We start from the raw sequence: 22496 nt of genomic DNA, 5'->3' as shown, positions 1-22496 counted from the left end.
AAAAAAAAAAAGTCATTTTATGAAACTTTAAAATGAAATTTCTCAGGAGGCGTGAACAGTTGGAAAATAAAAGATTTGATTGTCTCCGGGATTTCCCAGCAATCTTGAAATTTATAACCGTTGATTCACACAATCATATGTAACGGCAGTGTGTGGGAACACGCTTTACCCCCCACCACACACACACACACACACACACACACACACACACACGCACACACTGCCTCGGAATAGCACCGCAGGTTTACAATCACACCTGCTTCAAACCACAAATTCCCCCCAATAATCATTATCTGCCCATTTGTTGTAAAGCCATTTTTTTAAACACAAGCCACAAAGTCATGTCTCCTGTAAAAACACCTGGTATTAGCTTACTTAATGTTTTCCCAGTAACTACTAACAACTATCTGTAAAAATGACCGCATTTGTACCGCAGCTGTCCAGATTTCTAATATCTGTAATTACAGGAGAAAGCCTGCTTCTGATAATGCGGAGTTAACTGCTATTTTAAAAATAACAATAAGCATATTTATTTTCCCTTTCCCACGCACTACATATGGTTTCTTTCTTTCAAACACCTACTGAGTTCCGGTCATATCAAAACACGAACATCGGTTTTCCGGAGCCTCGCAGCTTATGTGAGTCATCTATCGCAGATGTGTGGCCTATTCTTTCCCGAGAACAAATCATCTTTAAGTAGGGGCTTTTGAATTAAGCTGTTGTTGATTTACAATCATTTCTCGCCGGAAAGCCTTGAGTTCACTCTTCATCCTCGATGCTGAAGAGGAGCCGAGTCACAAACATTTATCAGCAACACTAGCTGTGCGGCTTCAGTGTCAGGGTAATGGGAGGTACTTGCCCTCAAGGCTTTTACAAAAACAACTTTAGGAAGTCCGGTGACCAAATAACACATCGCGGTTTGGATTAATGGGTCAAACGCGGGGGCTTTCAACGAAAAGTCCTGGGTTCAAGTCGCGTTCAGACTCAGCTGCCCATTTCAGTTTTATGACACTGTTTGATTTGGGCAAAACAATTCTGTGAGGTTCAGGGAATGACACTGGCTTGAGTTATGGGTATTTTGGAAAGGTTTTCTAACACCATCTCTCTCTCTTTCTCTCTCAGATAGAAAATCTTAAAGGGAGAATCTCTGGCATATGTTTGTTGCAATAGATGCTAAATTTTTCAGCAGCTTCAATGAAAGTGCAAAAAAAAAATATATATAGATAAATAAATAAAGGATTTCACACAGAACATTAAAGAGCTCTGGTGACAATAAAAAAAAGTTTTAATACCTTATTAATGGTATTAAATATTAAGGTATCAATACCTTAATGCCTTATTATATGTTTTATAAAGCTTTAATTAGAATTGGAGAGAAACCCCTGCCATCCTAATGCTTGCTGGTTTGCTGTTGGCAATATTTCATGTAATATCCTCAATGGGTGACAAAATAATTAGCTAAGGAAAATTACAGCTTTATTATCATCATTATCATAATTAATTATCATTACGATAATTGTTGGTGTTAGAACTCCTTTTCTGACATTGCGCATTGCAACCATATGGACAGAATGATATTGTTCATCGAGTAGGAAACATGATCCTGTCAAAAGAGTTTACCCCAAAAAGGGAATAAACAACATCCGTCTAGGTAACGACATTCGTTAAAACTTCCTCTGGATGTCAGGAAAGAGGTCAGTTTTATTTTCTAATCAGACTGAAAGCTTCTCTATATCCATTGGCAATTACCGGAGATGACGATTTGGATGAACGCGTGGAGCTTTTGTGCTTTGCTCTGATGCATTTAAAAATGTTGCCTTCTTTTTTTTTTTCTACCTTTTTTGTGTAATTCATATGAAATCAGGTTTCTGGGTTAGCTCCTAATCTAATTTAATTTGATCATTAATAAAAAAGAAATGTTTTTCTGCCGCTTTTATTTCCTTCCACAATCCAAAAGGCATGGAGGAGGTTAATTGAAATACATTACAATGAAGAGAATGAATGGTTAATTGTCTCTATATGTGGCCCCGTGATCGACTGGCGACTTGTCTAGGGAGAATCCCGCTTCTCGAATGACAGCTGAGACAGACTCCAGTATCCCCGCGACCCCGACTGAGAGAAAAGCGGTACATAATGGATGTATGGATGGAAATTGGGGCAGGGGGTAGAGCGATCAGCCTTGGAGGAGACCATTCCTGGTTCGATTCCTGGAACCTCCTAGTCCGTCAAAGTGTTGTTGAACAAGACGTTGAATCCCTAACCGCACCCCTAGCGCTGATACATGGCTCCAAACTGCTTATGGTTCATCCACCATGGGTTAAATGCAGCGAGGAATTTCCCACAAGAGATTAATAGAATAAAAAATGATGTCAGCTCGGTTTCTTGTATGAAGGATGCTATACAAATAAAGTCAATTGTAATTAACACATGTAAAGAAAAAAACATTAACCCTGTACAAAGTGAGAAATTATTAATAGATATATAGTATTTTACAATTTTTGGTAGCTTGGTATTTGAAAGGATAGGGACTTGTCTTTTAGGTGATTACTTGTTTATTTATTATGATCCAATTAAAATGAACAGCCAAAAATTTGAAGGTTGATCTGTTGTAGAAAATCTCCGCCATCAAATGAGCAGGAAGAAAATGGGACCTACTTCAGTATGACACAGCCGGCCCCCGTTGGCGGCGCCGTCCAAAAAACCTGTATCCTGGTCCGTCTGCGAGGCGTGCTTTCCGTCACCGCTGGCGGACAGTTGGTCATGAACTGTGTGTCATCCTCGTCGATGATCTAGAAAGAAAAAAAAAAGAATCAAGCGCATTGTATTAAATACCGAAATGCAAATAGAACAAGCTTTGACACTGGCAAGATGCTTTTCAATTTCAAATGCATTATTCTTCCCCGGATTCAGTGCGTTTGCTGAGCTCACGTCCTGCATCTCAATGCTGCAGGAAACAATTGGAAACACCAGTCCTGCATAAGCCTCCGATGGGTTAAACAAGGCTCAAACTGAAACAAATGGGAACAGATGACTGATCAGAGTGTAATAAATTCTTGAAAAGGAATTCTTGGGATACCAAAAACACATGATAATAATAATTCCGATGTTTTGCTAATCATTCAAAAAATTTTAATTGCTAATCACTAATGTAATATTTTCACTCTCTTAACACATTCAAACTGTGAAATGCAGTACATGTTAACAGGAAAAATGCAAATAAGATGTCAAAATAAATTAAGATTCAAGTGTGATATTTGTACAAATATCTTCAAAAAATAATTTTATGTGAAGGTTGAATGTGTACATCCAGTAAAAATGGATTAAACAGGAAAGCTGGGTGGAGGAAAAACTAGACCGCATTAACAAATCGTAATCTAATGTTTGGGGAAAAACATAGAGATTTGATTATTTGAATTATCTTTAAGACAGCTCAGTAGCCGAAGGCTAAGCTGAATTTTTAGCAGAAAAAGTGCCATGTTTGGTTACTCTCCAGATCACTGAACCTGGACATACAACGATTGTTTGCGTGACGTGACACAGAGCAGATTTGAGGAGAATCACATGAAGGCTTCCCCTCTGACAGAGGACAGACGTCTGCTATACATCCATAAAAGGAATAAGATGTTCTTATCGGACGATTTGTATTTTCTTGCAGTCTTTTGTGGATTGAGTCTTATCGAAAAAACGTGTCCTGCGTTGCGCACAGTGACCTGGTATGCGTTGAGAGCTAAGGTGGTCCAAAAGTCAACTGGCAAAGTCCTGACAATGACATTTTCATTGCCCTTGCGGTAGTTTGAAAGTGAGAATAAACTGACTTCTTGTGAAATGATCCGGCCGTGAACACTGACTGACACCAAGAAGATGAATTTACCGAACACATACCTGCTGCACCACATCATCAGTCATCTATTCTCAGAAACCAACTGTCAAAAGACGGATCGCCGATGATTCCGAATCCGCACAGTTCCAAACAGCAATAAATTATATGAGCTGATAATAACTCCAATTTGTGTGGCGACAACAAAAGAATACAGTGCAGGGAACAACAAAAGTGGATACCCGCACCGGTGTGGTAATATTATAGAAGTGTTGGAGGGGCCTTGAACGAAGCACTGTCGGTCTTAATGTCACATATGGGGGGGCAGCGATGTCTCAGTTTCATTAGCTGCCAGGAACATAACCCCGGGAGTTCTTGGCTTTGACTTTTAGAATGCCTTCAGCCATTACTAGAAATGCTGATGGCAAAGGTTTGGAGACCAAAAAGCCCTTTTTTGTTTCACCTCAATGAAATAATGCCAAACAAACCTCTGAGCACACAGCATGCAATTACTGGGGAGTTGGTTGGCTGGCTGGACTGAGAGACTTACACCCCCCCCCCCCCCCCCTCGAGAAATATCCAAAGGGGTCAACCGGGACAAGAGGGCTGGTGGTGGTTGTAGCGTGACAGTGAATTACATCTTCAATTTTAAGATGTGAAGGGGTAACACTAACAAAACAGCACTAGTTTGCCTTTGCTGAGACAAAGTTTGAATAAAATATAGATTTATGTTAAGTTTGATGTCAGGGTCACCTCGGACATTAAACGTGATGGGATACAAGTTTTGATACAAGGATACAGTTTGGAAAAAAAAAAAAAACAATTAGTCAAAAATAAACATACAATCAGCGCTTGATCACATTGCTTATAATACACAGAAGACTCTCTAAGTTGAAATGCGGAGGCCATGAAAAAGAGCAAGTCTTAAAGACCTTGAGTGCAGCTTTGTATAAAAACAGTCTGATGTGTATTCAAGATGCGTACGGCCAAGTCCATCTGGTAGTTGGACCTTGTCAGACAGTTTAAAGACTGAACCACACACACACACACACACACACACACACACACACACACACACACACACACAAGCCCATGACCTTGTTGAAGGTATTCTTCTCGGCAGACTACTTGACCTAACACCCACCCAGTCCAAATATCCTCATCTGAAATGATAAAAAAAAAAAAAAGAAAGAAATAAATAAGTGGAATTCACAGAGTCCAACTCCTTTTCACGTTCCCTCCTTTCATAAGGCTATCCTTTCTCCAAACACCGAAAAAAAAAAAAACAAATCGGCATTCAAGTTCACAGATTCACACTGTGAAATGAAACCAGAACTGGAAGCCAGAGACGCTTCCATGCGTTTCTCTGTTGACTTCCCCATGCCTTTTTATTCACCCTTTGCTTTACTTTGTGTCAGTTCGTGTGAAAGTCTGTCAGTCAAATACGTGCAAACAAAGGGCTAAAAAAGCACCGCACGGAAAAGAGCAGCCGAGCCGGGGAAAAGAGACAAAAAAACGAGATAAAGACTGAAAAAAAAGGGCAAGTTAACACGAAAGAAGAGGGAGGTAAAGATTTCTAGAGGACACTGGCATGGCTGAGCATTTGGAGGGAGTATAAAGTGACAACCGGGTTAAAATTTCAAATTGAATCCAAAAACCCAAACTTCTGTCTAGACATGGGAAAAACATGTCCTCTCTCTGAAATGAAGCTTATTGTCCAGCTGTAAATTTTACACTCATAAGTACGTCTTGGTTTAAATATGACTCGCACCCAGGGGTTTGCTGGAGAAGGGGAAAAATAAAGTTACTAACAAAATACAAGTATCTTATCATGGAAAGCTGATCGATTGCTAGAAACAGCTGCATGTAATGTAAAAGCTAAAAGGGAACAAGATGCTTATTAGCTTGATAGGGTGACAATGTTGCCTGAGGCAGTGACATGCCACCAAGACATCTGGCCTGAAGGCCAATAGAAAATAAACCATCTAATGCTGTTGAAACCTGGCCAGCAAATGATTTGCTGCCAACTCAGTCACACGGGTGTTACACTTGTGGACAGAGATCTGATTTCTGTGAGGGGAAAATGAGATCCTAATACAATATCGGGTTATAAATGGGGTCAAAGTGTTCGACGAGGAATAGTCCACTGTATAACTCGGTGTTCTCTCGAACTGGATCGCTGCCACCTCTGCAGTCTGGTTAATGAGAAAAGTAGGAAAGAAACGAGGTGGTAAATCCGGGTTCGTGCTCACTACATTCAAATGATGATTCAACAAGTTCAATAAGAATCTAAAGCTAAAAAATGTTTAAAAAAAGCACACACACACAATGATACTAACATATGTAGCATTGGGTTTTCTTTCAAATTATTCACTTCCCACTTTTGAAACAATGCAGACTGTCTGAATTTAGCTGAATGAGAAACATCAAACCCAGTGGCTCAGTGCATCAGGGAATCTATAAACACTTCAACAAAAGGTTTCAAGGCACAGAAAGGTTTCTTTATATTAAAAAGGAACCAAGTGAGATTCTCCTGGGAATTGCAAGATCTCAGTTCTTTAAAAATCTAACCAGTTGATTTTTGTTTTGGACTTTTTTCCCCCTCCTCTCTTTTCAATAAATATTAATCTACCTCAGAACATGAAAAAAAAATTAGAAAAAAAAGTGTTTTTCATTTTATCGATTTCATCTTCTATTACAATGAAAGGATAAAGGTTTTCCAAGTCTTATTATAAACAAGTCAGCCCTGAGAAGAGTAAGACAGTGTTTAATAAAAATAGATATAAATTCCCACCAAGTCGCCTTTTGACATCTTGAAGCTTTAAATTGGTAACATATAACTTCTTACGTATATAATGATAATAAAAAAACATTAAACAAAAAAATATTAACTGATAATGAAAACGTACCTTTGGTTTGAAGAACATTTCTTTGCAAGTGTCCAATTTGAGCTCTTGTCCTGATACTTCACCAACCCATTGGTTCACGGCTCAAAAATATTAAAAAAAATACTAAATTGGATAAAAATGAATTAAATGTATTTATATATATTTGTATAATTATTCCATTTGTTTTTTTTTTGTCAAATTCAAGACAGGCAACTGCCTGTCAAGACACAGGCCATATTAGGTTCTGCTTTTTGATCAAATGCCAGGCAGTCAGGGTCAAACCTTAATTTCCAGATCCATGGCACAGCCTTTTAATCTATTTTATTATACATATGTTTATATATTTCCCCGTTTAACTTTGTTTAAATCCACATCTTATTCAAAACAAGCAAGTCCAGCAGGCTCAGTCAACAGAGGTCTCAAGTCAAGACAGTTGGAAAGGTTTTTAATCAATGGACTTGAGTCACACTATTATGTTTAATCTGGTCTCCACAACGACCTAACAATTTGAGACAATGAGTCATACTTTGAGATAAGCAACTCCAAATAAAATTCCAAAATAATTTACACAACCAAAATGTCATATTCCACCTCCAAGACAGTTTAGTCTGCGGTCAAGCGAGGAATCCCAAACACTACCAAGGTTCTTAGTAGATGCCATCTATTCGGCAACAGATGCAGTCCTGGGTTTTAGGCCGCCTCCTTTACAGTTTGTTGAAAATTACAAACACCTAAGTGAGAGACGTTTTTTTTGAACGAGTGACTGAAATTTGGAGAGGAGTCAGGTGGTGATTAGGTAGTTAGAGATATTAAACAATTCAAAATACATAGATGCACTTTTCTTCATTAACTTAAAGCAAAGCTGGAAAGTGTTGTGAAAAGCACTTTCACTACTTACAGCACTAACTAAAGCACTAAAAGCACTAACATAGAGCACTTTCAAGTATTTCAAGTCATCTGGCTGAATTCCAAAGAAGTCAAATCATTAGTTTCTATCGCGATGAACCTGCCAGTGGTTCTGGATTTTTTACGAGGAATCCAAAGTCATCTGTCGTGGGTGAGTAAGCCGTTCTCTGGTCTGCATCGAGTGATCCGAGAGCTCACAGAACCTGCATTGCACATTAAAATTTCAGGCCATTTGGTTCAATCATTTGTGATTATGTGTGAAAGATGGAAGGACTGACTGAAAGAGGAAGAGAGGTGTGGGATAACTGGCAAAAAAAAAAAAAAAAAAAAAATTGCTTTCACTGCAGATGATGGCATGTCTCAGATGCTTCAGAGTGCCTGCACAAGCAAATGCAAAGCCCTGTTCAAACACACTCACACACACACACACACACAAACACACACACCATCATCTTTATCATATACACAAAGAGACAGAGAGTTGGAGACAGACAAGACAAACCCAGGCTTAAATAGACACCCAGGATCCCCAGAGAGATGTGATAATAAGAGTGATATTAGGAGAGTTTGAATGTGAACATCAGTGTGTGTTCGTGCGGCTGGTGTGAACACATTTGTAATTAAATGTGAAGCAATTACAGGAGGGTGAACACGGTTAAACTTTTGGGACTCAGGTGCGGAAATGAAACTTTTGTGGGGGGAAACGCGTAACGAGCAGACAGATTGAAATGTCACTTCAAGACAGGAGGATGAGCTTACTGGCAAAAGTAACAAAGTCCTCTTGTCGCATTGAACACCCTCGGAGGCATTGACATTTTGCCTTGAGCTTTCCATCAATCAAAACCTCACAATTAATGCAGAATGCCGTTGAGATTCGGGGGCTATCAGCAGCATTGAATTGTATTACATTTTGTGTCGGAGCCATTGAACTGAGGCAGACGTGTCAGCCATCCAAATCACTACGCTGCGAGTCGTCCTCTGACGTATTTCCAAAAAAACAAACCCAGTCTGTGGTATTTTGGGTTAGTGAGCATCAAAAACAGTATGTTTGTTAATTATAATCAACATGACTGTCTCCTTTCTCCTCTTCCAAATATGGCTAGGATCAGCCCAGGACTTCAAGATATGATATGCATTTCATTTGCATCTGTCATATTTTTTTATTTGAGGCAATATGCTGCGTAGGAAGAGCCTCCATAGCCATGCATGAAAATCAGACATGCTTCCAAACCTGGCAACAAAAGGTGGGATTGGCATTAGTGGTTCAGTAAGCCTGTAAACTTATCTAAAAATGTAATATTTACTATTCCCATAAACAGCAGCGCCCTTGTGCATCTGGTATTTCAGGCTCAGCTTCATAAGCCTGGCATGATATAGAAGAACTGATTTCCAATAGAGACCCAATATCAGTATGAGGTCCGATCTTGGTGCAATTTACTAAAATCTTGGGAAAGAAGGCAACAACCAACATAACATTGAATCATTTTGGTTGTACTGTGACCTAAGATGAGCATAGCTTAAAAAACATTCTGCATAGTTGCATTATTATTTGCTTTTTCTCATGTATCGTCCAAAAAAATCTGCATAGTATCATCTTTAAATAAATGCACTTAATCACAGTTCTTAATCATGATTAACAAACTGTAAACTGTAAACATTCTGCATCAGTGCATCTTTAATTTCTACAATGAAAAACAAGGTTTGTATGGCTCATGAGCAAATATTTTACATTTTATATTCCCAAAAATAACATGTTGACTTGTGTCAAACTAAAAGGCTGCTGTTTAAGAGCTGACCATGAAAGCTGATGATGAAGGGTTTTATTCTGTTTACTCAGTCTATGTACAATATGAGGTTCTTTACCTTGGAACAACATGTGTTAGAAAAAAATCACATCGCTGCTTGGAAAGAAAGCTTGGGTTAATATATTCTAATTTTTAAGCTCGCTCTGTCCTCCTCTCTGGTCTGTTTTTCTTATATTATCTGGGGGAGCTAGAATGACTGCATACCAGTCTGTTACCTTGACTGGTGAGCAAATTTAGAGGATAGACAAAACCACCCAGTGAGTTGTAAGGACTAATGTGATAATGTGGTACTTTCCAAAATATTTTCCAGAGCATCAGCAAGTCATTTGCGAGCACTCAGAACTGAACCGAAAATTGCTCGTAACTGAACCCGGGCGATACCATCATTTCATATTGTGCACTCGGTGTCATGTTCTTGCTGTCTGAAAAATAAGAGTAAACATAAATGAAAGAAAACAACTTGAACTTTCACCCTGGAAAATGTGCAAAACCCTGAGCTTATCTGACAGCTCTTGACATTTAGAGTTTAACTACAAAAAGGATTGAAACACACTTTCCTTCAAAAAGGAAAATGATGTACACCATAATGTGTCATTCAAGAAAAAAAAAAAGTTAAATCAATTAAATTGAAAAGGTAAGTAAATCAATTGCTTGTCGGTTTAAAGGCCACAAACAATTTGTGATGAATTAAGATTATTCAATACATCTTTGAGGATGAGACCGAAGATAAACGTATTCTGGTAATTGGATGTTTGCAGCAACAGGGACCTTCAATCAACTGGTATCACAGGAACAAGAACTTCACTGTAGTGTGTGTGTGACTGAGCGAGTGAATCAGCTGACTTTGTGTGGAAGTGTTTTGTCCGGATGTTTCCATTTCCACATATTTTGGCCTCTCAGCCCATCTAGACTGAAGCTCCACATTCATTCCAGGTCATTTTCCCCAGCCAGCTGCTACAGAAATAAGTGATGGCATTTCCAAAGAAATTAAAAAGCTGTTTCCTTTATTCTGGTAAATGTACTTAACCAATAAAGAGTAAAATGGTGCACATACAACCACTATATTTGACCATATTGCTTAGCATTTCTCTTGACAGGATGGATTACGGACATACATGTCATCCATGAGGGTTTTATCACTCTATACGGTTTTTCTTTTTTTTTCTGGCACTTATGCATAAAAACGAGCTACCACCAATTAAAGCGGCCACTGACTTATCATTTTTGTCGAACATTCTTCCATTCTTTACAGATACCACCTGCACAGGGGTGCTGGAGCCTATCCCTGCTGCCAGTGGGCGAAATGCAGGGCTCAGCCTGCACAGGTCGCCAGCCAATCACATGGCCACATATAGAGACATAGACCATCATTCAAATGTCATTTAGAGACATGCAGATGTTAATTCATATTTCTGGGCAATTTAGGATCACAAAAAAACCAACAGCATGTTTTTGGATTGTGAGAGGAAACTGGAGAATGAACAAAAGGTTGTTTGGGACTAACTTAACTATTGATGGTTGACTTGGGCGTCTGTGCTGAAGGGTGGCATTTCTTGGGAAAAGCACTGGCTCAAAATATTTTGTCCAATAGTTGATCATTTACGAGCCGCACAGATTTTTCTTTTTAATTGAAAATTACAGAAAGAGAAAATTGGGCTTGTTGATGGATTCATATACTTACAGTCAGTCAATAACCAGAGGGTTTGATGTTAGTAGTTAGCACTGGCCATGGGCATTAATTTGCTTAATATGTGTGATGTCCTGAGGACAAACAAGACTGGTGAGTTGATTATTTGTTGTTTTTACTGCAGGCCTTGTTAAATAACTTTTTTCTTCGCTCAATCATGGCACTATCGCTTTTTATGTAATGGCTACGCGGTTGGAAAATGGACTGCAACATCAAGCCAATTAAATTATGACCCACAGACATCTGGGAGGTTGCTGTGGGTTTCTCAGCTTGGCTTGCCCACGGATGACCCTATCATTTACGGTAAATTATCAATAGGCAACAAAAAGAATCGTCGACTTTCAACAAAATCTATTAATGAATGGCTTCAGACACCTCGGATATCAGCAATCAACGTGATAATTTGCTGCTCGGCATAATTTAAATTGCAGATGACCAGAGGAACCAAAGCAATCGTTGGCGGGTCCGACTGGGACGAAAGTCACCCTTGTGGTCTGCTTTGCACGCGAGCTTAAGGACTGAGAAACAGACTTGAAAGTAATAAATGAATAAGTTACATACGAGAAATATCAGAAGTAGCCTGGGTATCTGAGAGGTGGTTTGCAGCGTAGAAATGGAAATGAACCAAAATCTAATAACGTCTGTGTTGTGAGCTGTTTGTCAGGTTCACTGGACTACATTAAAGAGGAAATCAAATTTTTAATTTGCAGTGGAATATCATTTCCGAAGAAACTCTGTGGTAAGAAATACAATTCCGTGTGATTGTTTTAGAACAGTAACATGCAAGGGAAAGACTTGATGGAATATTTGTTCTCTTTTCAGTTTCAATGTAGATTTTCACTGAATATCTCCAAGGTTCTACCCAGATCCACCAGTTCAACATTTGCAACTGGACCTGTGTCTTCAAATTCACATTTTATTCGTTCATTTGGGTTCGGTTAGGATAAAGTTTAGTTTGACCTCACAGAACGGGGGGGGGTTAGAAAACTAGGAATACTAGTGTTCGCTGCTGAGGTAATGGTCGAGCAACTGTAATTTCAAAAAGAAAAAATGAAACTACAGTGCACGATGCCTGCTCTATGATGGGATGCGGCAAAACTACAAGGGTCATTGTCACTGTGCCAGAAAGTGGGCGGCAATAATGAGGAGACCAGAATCACATATTTCTTTTTTTTTTTTTTTTTTTTTTTTTGTGATTTTACTTTTGAGACAAGGCTGGCAAATTAAATGTGTTGGAAGAATATGCCAGACTCACAATCATACACCCTGATGGATCATGTTTAAAAATCGATTTAAAGCACGGAGCATGATATTTCTGATGTACCATTATCTATACCAAGTTAAAACTGTAAAACATCTGCTAGACTTCCCTACAATGTAAAACAGACAAGCAATTAGACACAATTTACAATTTCTGAGGGTCAAAATAGAAGAGGGGCTGTCAAATCTGGGCTTAAGCAGCTGTAAGAAAAATAATTCTATTCAGAAACAGTATCAGGTCACTATCTATGTATTCACTAATGCATCTTTTCCAGCCTCTTTTGAAAAATAAAGTCTTTTAAGTTCCGATTTGCTTATGTAATCATCTTTTAACTGAAACCTCTGACTTGTTTGTGGCACTTTTAAAACAGGCTGGGTTTGTTTATCCCCCGCTAAATTCAAAACCCTGGATAATCTGTGTGTGTAAAAAAAAAAAAAAAAAAAAAAGATGATAATATCGCATGCTCATCTCCATCCTTATCCAAACAAGCTCTGTTTGTCTCCCTGAGCTATAACACATTGCTGCCCTAGATAAATATGACCCGTGTCCCACACAACTGCAAGAAGTGCTGGGAAAACTACACACACACACACGCACGCACGCACGCACCAAACACACACACACACACACACACAGATTCCAATTCATTGTGTTAGTGTATTTTTAAGATAGATAGATAGATAGATAGATAGATAGATAGATAGATAGATAGATAGATAGATAGATAGATAGATAGATAGATAGATAGATAGATAGATAGATAGATAGATAGATAGATAGATAGACAGACAGACAGACAGACAGACAGACAGACAGACAGACAGACAGGCAGACAGGCAGACAGGCAGACAGGCAGACAGGCAGACTTTACATTATATTATACATATATAGATATATAGGATTAGACATATTCCCAACTCCTCTCATTTAAAAATGCCTTGGTAGTTATGGGGACAAAGCAGATTATTGATTAAGGGAAAAACATTGAGTAGTGGCTCTGGGTTGTGGTGTGTGTTAGTGAAACAGCAGGCAGGCACATTCCAGGACAGATGCCAGAAACAACCAAAGTACCAGGGAGGAAGCAGAGAGAGCAAGGAACCACAACTGCCTCCTCTTTCACAACACAATAGCAATAATGCCACAGCCAAAGTATGATTTGCTTCAATAAAATAAACTGCCAGGTAAGTTGCTTTTTTTTTTTCGTCCCCATTAAATGCTTAATAAACAACTCCTACAATGAAAAGCTATCTGATGAAGAAGAGCTTAATTGGATAGATGGAATTCCCTCATGCTCGTAACATTCAACCAATAACACAGCCATAAACGAGTGTGTATTCCATAAATTGGATAGTTCAAAACACATTTCTGTGTGACTCCAGTTATAATTTTTATGTCGTTGCACCAAAAAAAAAAAAAAAAAAAAAAGCACACTTTCCGGAGCCAAATATGTGTGACATTCTCAACATTTTCGGCAGCTGCTCCTCTCAAGAGACTTTAAAAAGTATGAATTACAGATGTCAATTACAAAACAAGAAGTGGCTGATAGATTTGCCAATATGTATTAAACAGATTGGAGAGCCAGATTGTCAACTTTAATTTTTTTCAAGCTCAGCCCACACATTTCCACAGTCTGCACACAGCCTTCTCCTGGTCTCAGGATTACTCGGGAATCTGCAGCGTGTCGGACGTTCGGCACGCAGAGGTGAAATAGAGCAGTCATTTGCTCAAACCAGAACTGTTTCACACAATAAACTATGAATACTGAGATCCCCTTGGTTATGGCTTCCATAAGACTTTACATAATGTACCCAAATATGTCAGGGGCCTTAAAGTTAAGGTGCTATATATTCATTCATTCATCCATTAGCTATTCCTCTGGACCTGGAGCCTTCCCCGGCTGTCATTAGGCAAGAGGCAGGGATCTACCCTGGACCGGTAGCCAGTCGATCACAGGGCCACATATACTGTATCATTCACAGGTCTTATAGAGACATACAGCAATTCACATGTCTGGCCAAATTTAGGGTGTCCAATGAATCTACTGCATGTTTTTGTACTATGGGAAGACACTGGAGAACCTTGAGGAAACCCACGCAGACATGAGAAAATGCAAACTCCACACAGATATAGCCCCCAATCAGTATCGAACAAGGGACATTGTGAGTCATAAGCGCAAGCAACTGCAATCATGCCACGTATACACACGCGCACACACACACACAGATACACACGCATATACATATATAATATATACATACACACACACACATATATATATATACACACACAGTCATTCTGTATACCGTACATATATGTATATATACACACACACACACACACACATATATATATATATATATATACATACACACATACACACACACACACACAAACAAAACACATACAGTATATATACACACATACACACGTACACATATGTACACATATATACTTATATATATATATATATATACACACACACGTACACACGCACACATACATACATGTACATATATAATACACAGAAACAAACAATAGTAATAGCTTGCTTTTAAGCCAAACAGATTCCAGCATAGAGCAACATGCACACAAATCACATCAACTGCTGAAGAATACTTTATCAGGGATAAAAAAAAAAAGAAAAAGAAATAGAAAGCAAGTTATTATCCACTGACCTTCATGTCAAGAGAAAGACGGTTGAAGTTTAAGTCCACAAAAGAGGTTTGCAAAAGCAAAAAAAAAAAAAAAAAAAAAAAAAACATACAAGAAATGTTATGGAGTATCCAACCTTATAATCCAGAGCGACTGAAAAGAAGCAGTTCACGTCCAAAATTATTTTAAAAAGTTGTAGACAGAAAATAAAATACAGGTTAGACTTTCAAGGATGCCACACATTGTTGTAGCAAGTATGACCCTGGACACCCAGCTCACTTCTGTTTATGAAAACTGATATCTCCCATACAAGAAGCTGGCTGGGCTTACGGTGGTCAACTCTGGCATAAACGTGGCGTAATATAATTTCTTTTCGTATTATTATATTTCTATTTCATTTGGAATGTCATTTCATACTTCACCTCCATGGAGATAGGGAACGCTGTTTTCCCCGATGATTCCACCAGTGGTTTGTGGACTAATAAACTTCACCCGACCATCTCTCAGCATGGGGGTGATTACATTAGATAACACTAGCACTTTCATTTTTTTGGGTGATCTGTTGCTTTAGGGAAAAGTTGAACGCTCTGATGAAATGATTAGTCACTATCATGAAATCCAGTTGGTTTTATTTTCTTTTTTTTTTCTTTTTTTTTCTGGGTAAACATATTAACTGCTGATGACCAATATGCACATTTAGACAGCACAGTGCATGTATAATAATGTAGGCCAGCTATTACCCAATCAGAGCCTCAAACCATGTTTTAATTCAGTTTGATGTGTCTTTCTTTGTATCTGATTAACATCATTTCCACCTGCTCTGGGACAGTGAACCTGCCACCTTTTCCATTTCTCTCTCTCTCTCCCCCCGTAGTGTGAAACCACTCTGAGATTACAAATCAGCCAAAACATCCAGCACACAAATGATCTTTAAACCTCAGTCACATTTACTGAGTAAGCAGCTGCTTAATAAATCCAAATGTCTCCCCTAAGTATCTTAGTATTGAAACTGCCATTAAAAATGCAGCAACCGTTGGCAGGCAACAAACTAATCTCCTCCAGTCTCAACAAGCTGTCATTTGCATTCAAGTTCAGCCATGAAAACAATGTTAACGAGGTAGCATTAAGAGCAATGATTAAATATTCCCACTTTTCTGACTCCAAACAGCCACTGCAAAGCCCTCTCTGTTTTTCAGCGATGACCTGCAACCCCCGCTGGTTTAGAAAGGGATGGTTTCTCCAGTGTTGAGCACCAAAAACACCCAAAACCTGTGCTTTTTTTTTTCTTAAGAAATGCTAAAATGAGCGCGGGCGAATTATGAGGAGGTGTCATGCAGAGCTGCCTCAATCTTCTGTTTGTTAGTTTGTCAGTTGGCTTTGCGAAAGAAGTTTTAATTCCGCCAGTGTTTCGGCGGTTGTATCTGGAAATGGATTGCTCGGAGAAAAAAAAAAAAATCGCAATCATTTCAACTTCACAGAAACAATCGTGCCCATTTAAACGTAAGAGTTGTGAACACAGCATAAGTGGTACTTAAAGTCTGAATGGTTGAGAGGTTAATCTGTAGTTATATCACTTGTGGATGGTTTAAAAGGTGTTAAATATGGACATCCTCCTGAGCAGTTTCCCCTTTCACACACCCACTGCAAACCTGAAATTATCCACGCTTCATCTTGATGGGTTGGATGGGTAAGGAAAAATATCCAAACCTGTCAGGTCAGACAGTAAATGGTCTGAGAGCAATCAAGTTTCCATACTGCAAATCCTATGTAACATTCATGTGTGTGAAACCGCGTCGCTTCCTTCCGACCGATTTACCAGAGAACGCTTAATAAGGCTTCATATTTGCACGGTCGCACTGATAAAGTCGTTAATCGGGAGATGTCACGTAATTGCCAACACATACATAAAAATATCTAGTCTGACAAAATATTCAACCCAATCAAAGTGTTTTCAGCATGTATGAATATATCTGACTGTGCAGACCAGATACGGCGCACATTTTAAGGATTTTATACATGAACACCACATCTAAGTGAACAAGTCACTTAGGGGGTTCTGAAAGAGGTCACAGCACCAGGGAGCGGTTTAACAGCCCCGAGTGAGAAGAGACAAATGAACATGAATGTGCATCTAATGTGAAGAACCAGGCTGCTGCTCCAGGGACGAGCAGACCCTCTGGGTTGAACCACCGAGACGACCAATTTAGTTGGTTTGTTTTTACATTAAGTATAAATCTGTGCACTGCTGCATCGACCCAAAGAGGATTCTCCGCCATAGAAGAAGGGAGAGCATTCATATTCCTGCTGTGCTGTGTCTGTGACAAGCAGAAATAGCCTGGAAGAAACATTAGTTGGCAGTATGATTAAATGCCAGCGTGGTATGCTTCTTCATCTGCATCCGACAACAGCAGCTGAAATGGAGAGTGCTGTTTGCATGTTGAAGCAGAAAAATATATATATATCACACAAGAGTTACTCAAATCAATAAAACTCCAAACAACAGTTAATACCAAACTGTAGAAGTACATTGAGAGAAAATGTGATACTCCGGGAAAGAACTGACTCCGTTTGGGGTCATCAAAGGTTATAAATCGAGTACTTGTTCCAACACCATAATTTTGATACGGGCTACAATACCAGAATGGAAAAACAATAACTCTTTTCCCCATATACTGTGGAAAAGACCAAATACCTGTTAATATAAATTTTAGAAATGTCAATCCCATTAATGAACACAATAAAACCATAGAAGAAAATGTAAACAAGGGTGCCGGTGACTTGCCTCTGGCCATACGTGAATTTTCTTGAGTGTGTACCAATTACGCTGAGTTCCATTTGCCATGCAGCGGGAGAATCCATTTTGACTTCACCTCAACGCAATTTGGTCGGTCCATTTGTAGCCTCACATAGGTGTGTCACATGTCTTAACAGCCATAAAGTGCAAGATCTGTTGCTTGCCCTTCACAGAGCCATGAGTCACTCCTTACCTTGAAGATCTGAGAGTGGATCTGTTTTATATATATCTATATCTATATATATATAGATATAGATATCAGATTTAAAAACAGCTTTTTCCAACAGCTATACAGACTTTGAACAAATCACTGTCTTGATGTGTGATGTGTCCCGTCTGCTTGGCTTGATTTTCTGTCTGTAGTGTATTGTTGACGATGGAACTGACACAGGAGAGATGTGAGCATTATGTGCTGTACCGGAAACAAATTCCACCAACACTGTTGCGTGGCCTAAATAAAGGATCCTGATTCTGATAAATAGATATACACACACGTGTTGTTTTTTTTTCTTTTTATGATTAAGTGCTGGATGAAAGTATTGATACATTGGACTATCCTAGCATGTTGTATTCGTATAGCAGTAAGGTCTGGCATCTGTTTTTTGGTCAAATTTACAAATACTATGACCTCAAATGTGTAAATTTAACACAAAACTATAAATCATCTCCTCTGTGGGACACACACTGTTTTTTGTGGTTCCGATAATGTAAAAACCAAGCCAGTTGGATACACGTGACCCACGTTGTTTAACTTAACAAGGTAAAAATGGTTGGGTCACGGACCGGAGTCAAAAGGCTAGTGTTGGAACAGGAAGCAAAATATTCTCTCTTTCTCCGCAACTTGAAAGCAGCCCTCTGCCCTGTTTGGTAGGAATCTGGTTACGATCAGTGTGTGGAGACACGGCCACAGATGTGTGTTCCTGTTTATTCTGAGCGGGAGGTAATTGAGGAAGTCTGGCTCTCTCCTCAGGAGCTCTTTGGTGCTCAGCAGGAGCCGTGTTACTACCGAGCGAAACATCTCACATCTCCCCCTTGCCTTCTCTCCTTACTCCCTCTGTTTGTACCTTCTTTACTGTCCTTACATGCTTGTATCTAATTCTCTACCCTCCTCCTCCTCAACTCCTCCCTTTGTGCTTGCCGCTAGAGGAAATATCTGCTACTTAGTGGGAAGAATGCCATGTCTTCTTCAGAGCTGCACCAAAGTGGGCGACTGAATTGTTTTCTCTTTTTTTTTCTCCCTTCGACCTCGTCTGCAACAGCGGGGCTTGTCTTTATCATTTCAACTGTGTTGTCTTTCCTCGGCACCTCCTATTAACCTCAGTATCTGAAGGGTGCAGAGATCAGCAGAGTAAACTCCCTCGTGTGTTAAAGCATGCAAAAAAAAAAAAAAGTTTGTCGTCGAGAACATTTCCCGAAAGCTGAGAGTGCTGTGGTGCACATATTTTTATTTTCCCCAACACCTGCATAATCCTTACCTGGAACTGTCCAGTATAGTCATCATCAGTGGTGCCCTCTCTGCCCTCCTTCAGCGCGATGAGGGTGAAACCTCTAAAATAAGCTGGACTGGTTGCCAGAAGAACCACTGAAAATCAGAGGGAAAAAAAAAAGTGTGCATTCACTCCAGAGACAGTGAACGGTAAAAGAAGCTTTACCAGACAATCCATGACACGGGGTCACCCTCGATGATGCAGACAGGAGAGCAGCCTCCAGGAAGGCTGCTTTCCTGGCTGTAAATAGGGGCTTAGCATCTCACTTTAAAATAAAATTGAACCCATAAGGCTCATGCTGGGAGTCTAGTTGAAAAAACCTGAGCTACAGTTTATAACAAGGAGTGGGTGGAATCGTCTTCAACTCTCTGTCGATGCCCCAATCTGGCATTTATCTCGAAATCTGCCGCCACCAAGGGCTGGGTGATATCAAAAGAATCTCTTTGTTCAAAAATGTGTTTTTAACTCAGTTAAAACAGTAATATGTGCTTCCTGGATGGAGTGTCAAGTGCCAAATGTACATCACATATAAATCCAGCATCTTACACTTTAACTTCTGTGGAGTTCCTAAAGTAAAAAAAAAAAATTCAAGGCTTTTATCATGAGGGATTCAATTATTCGACATAGTCTCTTGTTAAAAAAAAAAGCATCTCCCTAAAAATGTGATTTTAACCGGATTCTTGTATTGTCTGATAAATTTTCTTCCGCGCATTGTACGGAAGAAAATCACAATGAGCAAAGTAGTAAAAAATAAATAGGAACAGAGAAAAAGGAATCTTAATGATGGTGAGAGTCTAGACATAGACAATATATCAATGTGTCCCAATTTTGACACCTTTAATTGATTTACAATAAAAAAACAAATGTATGTATGCATGTATGTATGCATGTATGTATGCATGTATGTATGTACGTCTGTACGTCTGTATGTCTGTATGTCTGTATGTCTGTATGTATGAATGTATGTGCCGCGCTGAATCCTACTTTTTCCCCACGAACACAGAATAAGTAAATAAAGGAATCACTTTCAGTTTGTCAAAAATATCACTGTCTTGGAAAAAGACTCATTTTCTTCGTCATGTTATGCACCTATCAGATCGTGTAAGTCACTGGGCTCCTTAGTGTTTTCCACAATCACTAATCATATTGATTTAGAAATATTCCAAGACATGAAAAGCAAAGTGCTTTTGTGTAGTTGGAAATTGCAATGCTTATTTTATTTTATTTTTATTTTTATTTGATCAGCTGGGGTCACTTCGGAAGTCGTGCGTGTGACAGGAAGTGAATATAGGTCAAACATTATACCGCTCTATCGAAGTATCCTTGTGAAACTAATTTCCCTGTCAGGGGCCACACAGATGTCCCTGTATTTAATTCTGAGATTGTGCATTGGAATACTGAGTGATAAGAAAATAAACAAACCTCTATATTGAACAACCCGCTCTTACTTTTCTAAAATTATGCACAAATTGTGCGCAGATGGGAGACAGAATCCCAACGCTTACCTCTGTAGGTGCTGCCCGGCTGGTAGGCTTCCGGGTCTCCCTCCACTCTGAGCCGGAACTCGTGGTGCCCATCCCTCCGCGTCCCCTGGGTCTGCGCCCTCAGGATCCGGCCACAGTACCCGTCCGACCTGGACTCCTCCGCGAAGGCGACGGCATTGCACACAAAACTCGAAACGACATAATACTGCAAAAGCAGCAGGCGCAAAAACAGCCCCATTCCGCGGCCGCGCAGCAGCCTACTGGTGACACTGGAGTGGCGGTGAATGGCGCAAACGGCGGACGGGGAAAGCAAAAAAAAAAAAAAAAAAGTCCCGGATCCTTTTCTCCTCCTCCTCCTCCTCCTCCCCCCACGACAACTTCCAGCAAAGTAACGCCGGTGGGGTTAGAGCCGGAGAGCCGGGCGCGCAGACGAGTCCATCCCGTGGTTGGGAGCGCGTCCGAGGCGCGCCACGGCGGAACGGGGAGGGAGGAGAGGCGCAGCGGCTGTCCACGCAGACCCGGGCAGGAAACAGCTGAGTGGGTGGGTGAGACCCGCCAGATACCCGAGTATGGGGGTTGGGGTGGGTGTAGGGGTATGAACACGACCGTGTCCTTGACTTAGTGGCGAAGGAAGGTCCGAACTGAAGCTCCGCACTTAAATAAGATCCTCCTACCAATGTTTCCAGACGCGCACTCTCTCTCTCTCTCTCTCTCTCTCTCTCTCTCCCTGTGTCTCTCTCTCTTTCTCTGGCGCGGGGGATGAGTGAAAACACTTCTGGAGAAATCTTTTAAAAGCGCATTTAAGTGAAAAAAAAAAGTTTCAACTTAACTCGAATTTGGTATGATCCATGAGGATTCTCAGTTTATTTTATTTTTTTTTATTTATACCAAAACTACTTCACATCGACCACATGTATTTTGCGCCAGATGCGGCTGGGGGCATCCGAGCATGCGCAGAGCAACGTGTGTTCATCCGGAATATTTATTTGTTTATTAGATGACCCTGCGTATATTTATGCATTTTTTTAAATCCCCGACGTAAATGATCTTTCACGATGAACACCGTTTCCCATCATTGTGGTGTTTGCACATTCGCGATTATATAAATGTTATTTATTTTACGCGTCAACATTCACCTTACTTACGACAACCCCTTACTTTTCCTCCAAAATGTGACTCACCTTGATTACTTGCAGAGGTTGTATATTCGCTCTGACACACGCCATTGTGTTCCGACCAGCAGGTGTCACAAGAGTATCTCTGCTCCTCCTTGCTTCTCCGGAGCTCCTTTGTAAAATGCGTCATTCTCCCTTGTCTCCTCAAGTTTTTATTAAGGTGTAAAGAGGAGCATGAAGGATTGTGGAGATGCCGAGCTCAAGGTCTCATATTTCATGTGTCATCCGAAGCAGGCTGAAGCAATAAAGATGGATAATATTTTGATCCATTCCCCGAACCTATTTTGCAATCCATTTTTTTTAATGGAGAGCTGCGTCACTAGAAAGTACAGACAACTTAGATTAACTTTCCATGTGAATTCAAAAAACTACAATTGGGATTAATGGCTTCTTCTTTTCATGTGTGTATATGTGTGGGTTTTTTTTTTTTTTTTTTTTTTCTCAGGGGACGGGTTGAATTAAAAACTTTTAACCAAACGGATTCACTCTCGTATTCATGACTTTGCTCCATCATGTGGAACGAGTGTGTGTCTAAACCTG

The 22496-nt window shown here is 39.8% G+C and overlaps 1 protein-coding gene across 1 annotated transcript in view; it reads right to left on the bottom strand.

The window, feature by feature from the left end:
* LOC147225066 (spondin-1-like) overlaps nt 1–21145 on the bottom strand; it is a 105565-nt gene extending 84420 nt beyond the window's left edge. The window contains exons 1-3 of the mRNA XM_086163880.1: nt 20803–21145; nt 19286–19392; nt 2656–2789 (exon numbers count right to left, since the gene is read on the bottom strand). Of these exons, the coding sequence (XP_086020006.1) occupies nt 2656–2789; nt 19286–19392; nt 20803–21019 (458 nt within the window). The 5' untranslated portion in view covers nt 21020–21145. The remainder of the gene's footprint in view (nt 1–2655; nt 2790–19285; nt 19393–20802) is intronic.
* Between the last annotated feature and the right edge of the window lie 1351 nt (nt 21146–22496).

Source organism: Fistularia commersonii, chromosome 17, assembly GCF_037954325.1.
Source record: "Fistularia commersonii isolate RoL2024-O1a breed Wild chromosome 17, RoL_Fcom_v1.0, whole genome shotgun sequence".
Lineage (NCBI taxonomy): Eukaryota > Metazoa > Chordata > Actinopteri > Syngnathiformes > Fistulariidae > Fistularia > Fistularia commersonii.
The sequence above is the reverse complement of the archived record's forward strand: the minus strand, read 5'-3'. Positions and strand labels throughout refer to the sequence as shown.